The 9,981-nt window shown below is 46.5% G+C and overlaps 1 protein-coding gene across 4 annotated transcripts in view; it reads right to left on the bottom strand.

Annotated features, from left to right (window-relative positions):
* Positions 1–1,933: 1,933 nt before the first annotated feature.
* Positions 1,934–9,981, bottom strand: part of MTMR12 (myotubularin related protein 12) — a 66,663-nt gene continuing 58,615 nt past the window's right edge. For 2 of the 4 annotated variants that reach the window (XM_047825604.1, XM_047825727.1), the window contains exons 14-17: positions 9,428–9,592; positions 8,359–8,520; positions 7,371–7,469; positions 2,595–5,494 (exon numbers count right to left, since the gene is read on the bottom strand). In XM_047825604.1, coding sequence (XP_047681560.1) covers positions 4,925–5,494; positions 7,371–7,469; positions 8,359–8,520; positions 9,428–9,592 — 996 coding nt within the window. In that variant the 3' untranslated portion in view covers positions 2,595–4,924. Of the gene's footprint in view, positions 1,945–2,594; positions 5,495–7,370; positions 7,470–8,358; positions 8,521–9,427; positions 9,593–9,981 lie in introns of those variants that run through there. The other 2 variants (XR_007145392.1, XM_047825802.1) reach the window with 2 other exon arrangements.

Raw genomic sequence — 9,981 nt, 5'->3', positions numbered from 1 at the left:
ACGGAGCAACCAACTTGCGGTACCTGAAACGGATACAGCGTCGTATGTCGGTTATAATTGGAGGGGACAAAAAAGATCTAGAATGCTCCCTTCATTCCGGAACACTCCGTCAGGCCCCTTCCCAGCCCTGCCCCCACACCTCCACCCAGGCAATCGCTCCTGCTGCTTTCCGCCCTGGAGGGTCTGGGGATCGGCTGTGTTCCATCCACTCTTCTGGAAGATCCTGCAGGAACATTGCAAGGCCAGGTCCTGGGGGCAGTCTGAGGGATAAAATGTACTCCGTCTGCATTCCTTTCTGACCCAAGAATGGCACATGCTGTACCCTTTCGGGGCTGGGGAGAAAGAAGCACCACATTCGCCTGGCCCCAAACCTCAGGGAAATGGTAATTTGCAAAGCCCTCCATGCTGGATTTGGGGGGGGGGGGGGGGGGAAGCAAGACACACAGCCTTTTATAAAAGTAATACTCAAATCTAAATTTAAAAAAAGTTCATTGCTTTACAAAAACTGGACTAGCTAGCAAAACCGGAAAGCTTTTCTTAACATAAGGCCAAAAAAGCTTACTGTGTGTATTTCCATATGATTATACACTTCATATCCCTTAATTGCTAGAGGCAGACGATGTAATAGGATTCAAAAGAAAAAAAAAGAACCTGGGTCTGAACCACAAAATAGGCTGAGATGTCTGTGTTTTTAAAGACACAAAAGCATCACTCCAACAAACTGTTTTCCTCTTCAATCTATAAATGATATTTAAAATATTACCCATGGCTGGTTATCAACATACACATCCCTCCTTACATTGGAATCCATAGCACAAACAGGTCTTCCCTCACCCACCTCCATCCTAATATTCTTTAAAAAAAATTTTTTTAATGTCTATTTATTTTTGAGAGAGAGAGAGAGAGAGACAGAGCACGAACTGGGGAGGGGCAGAGAGAGGGACACACAGAGTCCAAAGCAGGCTCCAGGCTCTGAGCTGTCAGCACAGTGCCCGATGTGGGGCTCGAACCCACAAGCCGTGAGATCATGACCTGAGCTGAAGTCGGGAGCCTACCCAGGCGCCCCTCCATCCTATTCTTTTTTTTTTTTTTTAATTTTTTTTTTTTCCAACGTTTATTTATTTTTGAGACAGAGAGAGACAGAGCATGAACAGGGGAGGGGCAGAGAGAGAGGGAGACACAGAATCGGAAACAGGCTCCAGGCTCTGAGCCATCAGCCCAGAGCCCGACGCGGGGCTCGAACTCATGGACCGCGAGATCGTGACCTGGCTGAAGCCGGACGCTTAACCGACTGTGCCACCCAGGCGCCCCCCTCCATCCTATTCTTAAGGGCAGTATGTTGTGTTGGGGAGGCTGTGGGAACGGCCTATGTGGAAGGCCATGGTCATTACAGACCAACCCTGCAATGGGCTGTTGAGGGGGAGGTTCCTGTCCCAGCCTCAATTTGTCCTGTACCAGGGCCAGCTTCATAAATGCTCTGGAGCCCCAGTGGGGCCTAAGCAAAGCACGCACAGCTGAGGAAACTTGACCTCTGTTGAGCAACTTTGCAACCATAGGAAGGGTTTTGAAAACAGGCTCCCTCTGCCCCCAGGTCCCCGCCCAGCACAGGAGCCAGGAGTCTGTTCTCAACAGGAGCCCCACCCAGTGCTGTTTCATGTTAGATGGGATATGCCCCACTCTTTACCTGTTCCTCCCAAACCCCCCAATGCCCTCACCTGGAAATCAAGGAACAAGCAAAATCAGGAGAGAGATTGCCAAGTCCACCAAAAGTTCAAGAGCTGTTAAAGAAATGTGGGAAACAGGACTAGAATCCACTCACCTATAGAGTCATAACTACTACTTGGGAATTTGTTACGGAAGAACCATGAAAAGAATGTGGCAGCAATGGGGGCTTACTAAGTTCCAGGGATGTCTCAGAGCTGGCTTGGTAACAAAGAGACAGGCCTGGCTGAACATAATAGGAGTAGGTGAGCAGAGGAGAGGGACATCTTCTCTGGTCCCCAAAAGGGAGAGGGCTACAGGCAGGAAAGGTCAAGGAAATGGAACTCTCCCAACAAAGACAAGTGATAGGTCTCAATCTAGTAAGTGTTAAACTGAACAAATTAGAAAAAATCCTACCATCACACACTATCTCATTTCTCCTCTCTGGAAGGCAAAACAAAACTTCTTCTTATTCATGGTTTAACTGAATGAACTCAGATCTCTTTCAGCAATAAAACAGACGTCTCACATATCCCCGCAAAAGCAAAGCGGCAGCAATATTTAATTTCACATGTTTGCAAAAACCCTTTTCCTTTATTTGCCGTGCAGGGCTCTTGCCTTATTTTATTTTTTCTTCATATCATATCATCACCACCTGAAATTTTACTTTTTTTGTTTTAGTAAACTCTATACCCAACGTGGGACTCAAACTCACGGCTCCAAGATCAAGAGTCACATGCTCTACTGACTGAACCAGCCATGTGCTCCTAAAATTTTAAATATTTATTTGGTCATTGTTTCCCACCACTACCAACCAATCAACCAACTCAACCCAACACACACTGAATGAAAGTAATTGTTCCATGTTATATCAACCACATCGAACGCAGCACTGCTTGTAAATTGTGCTTTAATTTCTGCAATCAGGTATGATGCAGTGAGATACAAGTATAAACTTTCATACATCCAGAAAATAAAAAGCACATTTATACAGATATAGCCCAACAGCTTATTCCCTTAAAAAAAAAAAAAGTTTTTAATGTAATTAAAGCTAATTTATCTTCAGTGTAAAAACTTGGAGGTATAAACAAACTCAGGATATTATATACAGTAAATTAATGTACATTTCCAAACTTGCACAGTGCAGCATTTTAAACAAAGTAAATGGTCTCATTTCAGTTTTTACTGTTAAGCATAATCCATATCTCAATCTTGAATAAAAATGTCACAATATATAAACCCACTAAGAATTCTGTACACAAATACAAGTTTATAGAAATCTGATTTCAAATATAAATACATAAATTGTCATGACCTCACGTTACAACAGCTTATTTTTCTATTGTAATTTTTTAAAAAATCATAGAAAAATACTTCAATGCACATTCAACTGCTATGACAAGGGCCATGACCTTGTGCCTTTAAACCATACTTTGTGGAGTGTAAAGCATCACACCGGGCATTTTTGGAATGAAAATTACTAAGATTCTAAGATTGAAGAGGCTACTGTATAAATATTTGTGTTATAATATGGTAACAAAAATAGCTCCATAGTGTATCTGGGAGGCAACAGGGCAGAGAAGTGGAGGTTAGTGCTAGTTTAACAAGGCCCACAGAACGTATGTTAAGGTAGCTCATAGACTAGTGTATTTGCAAAATCCCTACTGCAAGCCTAACACTGAACTCACTAGTGAGACTTAAGGCAACCAAGACCGGACATGTGTTTGGACCCCAATGCACGAATCCTGCCCTCTCCTCAACCTCTGTCATTTTAACAGACCAACATGGCTCATGTGCCAACATGAAGAGGGGAGAAGAGCAAAGCAATTTCTTGTACAAACAGAAAGACAATATTCAGTGCAAACTGAGAAACTTCTTTATCAACAGTTTCAAAATTTCTTATTGCCCTTAAAGAACTGAAGTTTTTCTAAACATGTAACATTCAAATTGGGATCTATCCTGGATAGCAAATGTATATCAAAGGCAAACATTCTATTTGAAACATTCTAACATTAGTTCCCCCCTCCCCCACCTTCCTTTTGTGGGATTTAACAGGGTTCTACTGAGAATGAAAAAACTGGTCCTTACAAAGTGTACTTTCCTGCATTACAAAATATATACCATTTAGACAGCAGATTCAAGAAGGTCACCAGGCATAGTCAAGTTTCTTCTATGGCTTTTTAAATCATTGAGGTACTATATGATAACCATCGCTTCTCATATTTATGCTCAGTTGCTTCCCTATGAAAGCCACGTTCAAAAATGATCCTGCTCATGTCTGGGAGGGCTGCTGCGGAGGTCACAAGCGTTCCCAAGCCTCAGCACACTGTCAGAAAAAGGCAAAGCCATTACTTTCAAACACTGAGAGGCTCCAGAAGCATGGAAGCTCCTTCAGGCAAACCAAAGGGATTCCCCAGTTTAACCAACAGATTCAGCAGCAAGATTCTGGACTACATGCCCCGTGGCAGGGAGCATGGAGGGACGGCAGTGAGGGGTGCCCAGTGGGCAGAGAGAGACCCGGAGCTGTCAGCACACAAAAGGGCGGTGTGGCTGCTTGGCTAGCCCACCAACCCCACACAAAGTGACACAGTCTATGCAGGACGGGGGATGGTTGGAAATGTCAGGATGGGTGCTATGGGTGGAATTTCCCCAGCTTTTCTCAGGCAAGAGGACACAGAAAGGAAAAATACTATGGCTTAAAGGAATGCCATAATCTTAATACCTCTAAGTGAGTCTTTCGATTTGCCATACACACATCACATAAAGCTGCACTTTCTCCAAGCTAAGATGGGTAGACTGGATAAATTCCCAATGACTGGATAAATTATCTTGGCACAAAAAAGATCTGAAGAAAGCATTGAGTCCAAGAGTGTCTGACCAAAGCCCTTTCTCGTAGTAAACCAGCCACTGCAGGTTGTATATAATACTTACGCACAATGGCCACAGTTCTTTTATAGGTCAAGTAGTAACTCCTTCCAATTAATAATACTAGAGATATGATTTTAATTGCATAGTCTTCAGGAGAAAGAAAAAAAACCACGAGAACCAGCTCTTTTCCTGAAGATCCCGGCTTCCTCCTACAGAGCCCTGGACTAATGCCTGAGGCCTCCCACTCCCCCCACCCCCACAGCAGTAAAGCATGAGCTGCTAATCCGGAGATCAAACATGGTGGACTCCTGCCTCAACCTTCAACGTTCCTCTTTCACATCACTGAGTGGATGAGTCACACATCCCCTAGGTCCACAAACTCGTCTTCTCGTTTGGCCAGATCTTCTTCATCACCCAGAGCTTTCCAGCCGCTGGTGGGCAAGACCGGCTTAGAGGGATGTCGCTGCAGCAGAGCGAAAGGAAACAGGGCCGACAGGCGGGCAGAGCCCCTCAGCAACAAGGGGGCCTCTGCCAGGAGCGCCCCCTGGCCATGGGGTCTCGCGTCGATTTTCTCTTGTAAGCGCTCTACTTCCTCCATCATTTCCAAGAGTTTGCTCATGGTGGCCGCTCTGCCACCGCCCAGGATTTGGGCTTCTGGAATCCAACGCAAGTAGCGCTGAGCCCACACTTTGATTTCTGGCCCCTCAATGTGCGGCAACAACAGACCGTGGTAGTCAGTGGGTTTGCTGTGCCAGCTGTCATAGAACTCTCGAAAGTTGTCGTGTAGCTCATCGGAAGAGTTAATTAATTTGCTAATTCTCTTGCCCAGAAGGTTTTTAATTAAATGATCGGTTTCTTCCCTGAAAAATCCTCTTTTGGGAGATGATTTAGATTGGGTGAGTGGCAAAGAAAGTTGTCGTTGATGCTTTGAGAGAAAACACACAAAAAAACCTCTGGTTAGCCTGAGAGCAGTTACGTTCATGAGAAATCAGAACTGCCATGAGACTGGAAAGCCATTAAAAAGCAGTAACACAGTGGCGGGGGGGGGGGGGGGGGTTCTTATTTGTTCCATGATGCAAATGTTGGATGCACATCGTGTTCATAAACAAATGGGTGAAAGCAGGCACCAGGGTGCTGTGACAGAGAGGGAAGCTGTCCACCCCCCTTCCCCTGGCACAGGAGCACTAAGGCACTTTTGAAGAACAAGCTTAAGTCGAGACAGGCTGTGGATTCAGGGCAGTCTGGATGTCAGGCCTATTCAGTTTTTGAAGAGTGCAAAGTGCTTCTTCTTTGAGAATGAAATTCTGAACACCTGAGAGGAAGCAGCAGCCAACTACCTGAAGATCCTATCACTCAAATGAACTGCATTTGTAGGTTATCAGGCAGCCAGTGGGAGTTTAAGCCTATGTCATAAAGATTCTTTTGGACAGAGAGACAGGTGGGAGCAAAAGGAATTTGAGAAGTGGCTAAACTGGCCAGATGTTCTTGCCTGACGTGCTGCACCGAGTAAAAAAATGTGAGAGCATGTACATTACTTCCCTCCTGAGTAATTCTACCTGCAGCCAAAGCAAGGTGATCGATACCGAAGAGTGCCAGGGAGGGGCCGTGAAGGTGGGGAAAGATGTCAAGAGGTTACAAAGAACCCCAGAGTCCCACAGAGAGGTCAGCAATGTGGGGAGATGCTGTTTCTCCCCAGCTCTTTTGCTCCTGAGGTGTGAGTCTGAAATAAGAACAGACAAGTTTTCTGGGCAGGCTAGCCCTATGACTCTCTAACATACTCCTGCCAGTGGTTCTTTGTGAAAAAGAGCATTCTTTGTTATGGAATATAGAATAATAATAAACATATGAGAAAAAAGCAAAACCATCCACAATGACACAACTCAGAGCTGACCAGGATTTCTGACCTTCCAGCTGGGGGTGGGAGAGCAGCCTGGCCTCTCCTCCCCAAGGATCAAGGCCAGTCCGTCCACACAGGGGACTGCTGACTGCAGGCGGAAGCTAACAGCCACTGAGTGTTTACTGCCTGCCAGGTTTTGTGCTCAGTGCTTTACGTGCATGGACTTAGCCGATCTCCACAGTCACCGTTATTGTCCTGTTTCACAAATGAGGAGACTGAAGCACAGAGGTTAAGCAGTCCACAAAGACCCCGGCTAGAAAGTGCTAAAGGTGGTCTTACAAAAATCAGTCTGGCTCCAGAGACTGCGCTCTAACAGAGCTCCACTGGTCTCGAGAGCCCTTTCTCTCAACCCCTAAGTGAACAGAGGGCTCAGGAAGGGCATGCTGGGAGGGAAGCCTAGTCAAGGCTGAGGCTGAGAGTGCACACCGGAGCAGGCCCTGCAGCCTCATGTGGCTGTTCACCAGCAGTGCTTCATGCTGATCCACCACAGCCTCTTAGTTTCTACAGAACTTCTCCAAGGCTGCCTGCCCACTCAACAAGGGGCCCTAAGCCCTACGTGTGGTGTCCTAACCCAAAAGCTTCAAAGTTCCTTGTGGCCCCAACCCCAACTCTGCTTTAGCTTTGGCTCAAACCTCCTGCACCAGTCAGCTCCTAGAGCCTAGGCCATCTGCTCCTAACTACAAGGAAAAGGGACGTATGTACAAGGAAAACTGGATGTAAATACAGAAGTGAAATCCAGTCTTGCAAAGGGGAACGTCACTTTCCTCCCATGCACAATAAGGGATCAGGCCCTGGCTGTCTCTGAGGTCCCCTGCCCCTGGCCCGGGGCAGTTCTGGGATCCTGAACAGGTGACAAGTGTGCATGCAGCCACCAGGGGGCACAGCACACCGAGGAAAAACTGACCTCTGGCCAAGCTGTTCCGGAGCTCAGGGCAGTTCTGGTCCAGCTGGTAGGAAAGAGACTAAACCAGGAGGAGAAACGTCCACCCCGGCCCTGAGGTCCCTTGAAAGAGTAAAGCAACAGTTCTAAGTTGTTCAGCAGCTGGCATCTTCTGCAAGTGCGGGCTTTGGTTCACCTGGCCCCCAAGCCTCTTAGAATGGAGCACCTCCCACACCAGACTGGCCAGGCTCCCTGGAGGGCAGGTGGGATCAGAAGTAGGGCAGTGGAGAAGGCAGAGACACACAATGATTTGGGATTCACCACTATCACTTTCCCCTTCGTTGGGTCTGGTGGGGGGAAATTCCAGGCCAGGAGAAAGAGCTAGGAAATGCCACAGAAATCATTTGTCATCTAGGGAACTTTGGGATTTTATTAACTACAATCAAGAACATATATCTGAAGTGATATCCAAATTATTTGACACTTGTGATTCACAGCATGGGTCAGCAAATGACAGCCCGCGGCCAAATCTGGCCTGCTGCCTATTTTTATAAATCCTGGAACACAGCCGTGCCTATTTGCTTATGTGCTGTCTGTGGCTACTTCTGCACATCAATACAGTGGGGAGACTGGACAGCCCTTAACAGAAAAAGCTGTAGCTACCTCATCAGGAAAGGTCTTGCTATTGAAGACATGAACCAGTACAGACCGAGCAAATCCCACAATCAATGCATCTTTTACTCTGCTAACCACACTCAGGTAGAGGGTTCACACAATCCCATGCAGTACAACTGTCTTGGCAGTAACATCCCCGGTGACATTCAGCAAATGGTCATGTCTCATCGGGGCAAAGGCTGATTTGCTGAAAGCAAATGATTCTCATGGGCCCTGACAGTTGGCCTGCCACAAATCTTGATTCTTCAGACTGTTTACAGAATCCATATGTCACTTTTTCCTGCCATACCCGGGGATCCTGGGCAGATGAAAGGGGTTAGACACGTGGACATCTTACTTTGAAACGCATTCCTTTCCGCTGGCCTTTGTCCAGTTTTGGCTTTTCCACATAAAGAGGGTTTTTGAGCAACATCTGGGCTTTGGGTTCAAACTGTACAGACCAATCCCACACGGTGAGCAGATTCAAAGGCTTGCTTTGTGTATCCTGGCTTTCCCTGCCCTGCCAAAACAAGCACAGGTCATGACGGCTTCCAGAGGGCTGAGGAGAGCAAACACACAATGCCGAGGGGCACCAGAAAGGGCGCTCCTGCCCCGAGACCAAACACTCACGGCTTCCTCGTTTTTAAAGGCTGCGGCCTTCAGTGGTCGTTCATTTAAGACTTTGGGTGGGAAGGAAGAGGGAAGAAGGTCACCTTATTTTCCAGCAGGCCACATGTCAGCTGCTGATGGGCACTTTGACACCAACTCTGTGAGGTCACGTCACATTTTATATTTAGGAAACTGAGGCTCAGAAAACTGAAGTGAACTGCCTGAGGCTCACGAAGCTGGTGAGTGACCGGCTGGGATCTGAAACCGGGGCCGGGGGACTGGAAGCCTAGGCTCCGTGCCTCCGCTTCACCGAGGAATTGGCTAACGCTGCTCCTGGAGGCCCAGCTCAAGCAAACCCGGGGCCGAGAGGAAGCCGGTCAGAGGCCCTAAGCTTGGTTAGAAAGCAAAACCCCCAGGAGCAAGGCCCTAGGAGAGACTTAAAAGAGTGTAAGATGGAAAGTAAAAGCTTCCCTGCTTTGCCTTGCCTCCATTCTCTCCAGAGTAACTCCAGGCACCAGGCAAACGGAAGAGAATGCTGACCAGATTTATCAAGGACAGCTTTTAATTCTGCTTAATTCCTCAGCTCCAACACTTGCTCCCAACGTGGACTTGGGCCAGTTCCCCATCCTCTCAGTGCCTTGACTCCTCAGGAATAAGAATATACCCCCCACAGGGTGCTGTGACAATTACCAATACCCAGAAAGCGCTCAAAACAGGGCCCAATATATAGTGTTTTATAAATATTTTTATCATCAAAACTATTGCAATAAACTCATGAATCAGGGCTTAAGACACAGGTTCCTAAGAGGGACTCTTACCACGTTATCTTTCTGATGAGGCGAATTGAAGAAGAAGGTGCTAAAAATAGGTATGTACAGGCTATCTGACAACACAGTCAGGTAAGTCTCCGTGAAATCAAATGCTGGGGGGTGCTGGTGCACCAGCTGCCAGACACAATCTAAGAAAAGCAGGAACACAGGAACCTATGTGAAAACAAGACACACATTACTGAGCAGGCACTACAAGGCCAAGGCCAGCTGTCCTGAGTTCAGGGGCAGCCATCTCAACAGCCATGGAAACCACTTCTGAGCACTGCATTCCCTGGAAAACACAGTCGACTCCATCCCACGCCACACAATGAATATGCTCAATTAAAGTCACATGCCTAACCTTTTGGGATGAGCACTGAGTGTTATATGGAAACCAATTTGACAATAAATTTCATATATTAAAATAAATAAATAAATAAATAAATAAAGTTACATGCCTGTGACTAGACTCATTTCAGTATTTGGCAGTACTGATCTGTACGAAAGACATTTTAGGGTGAAATATGTAAAACCTCATTACTGACCAAACACTGACACATGAG

The sequence above is a fragment of the Prionailurus viverrinus genome, chromosome A1, assembly GCF_022837055.1.
Source record: "Prionailurus viverrinus isolate Anna chromosome A1, UM_Priviv_1.0, whole genome shotgun sequence".
Lineage (NCBI taxonomy): Eukaryota > Metazoa > Chordata > Mammalia > Carnivora > Felidae > Prionailurus > Prionailurus viverrinus.
The sequence above is the reverse complement of the archived record's forward strand: the minus strand, read 5'-3'. Positions and strand labels throughout refer to the sequence as shown.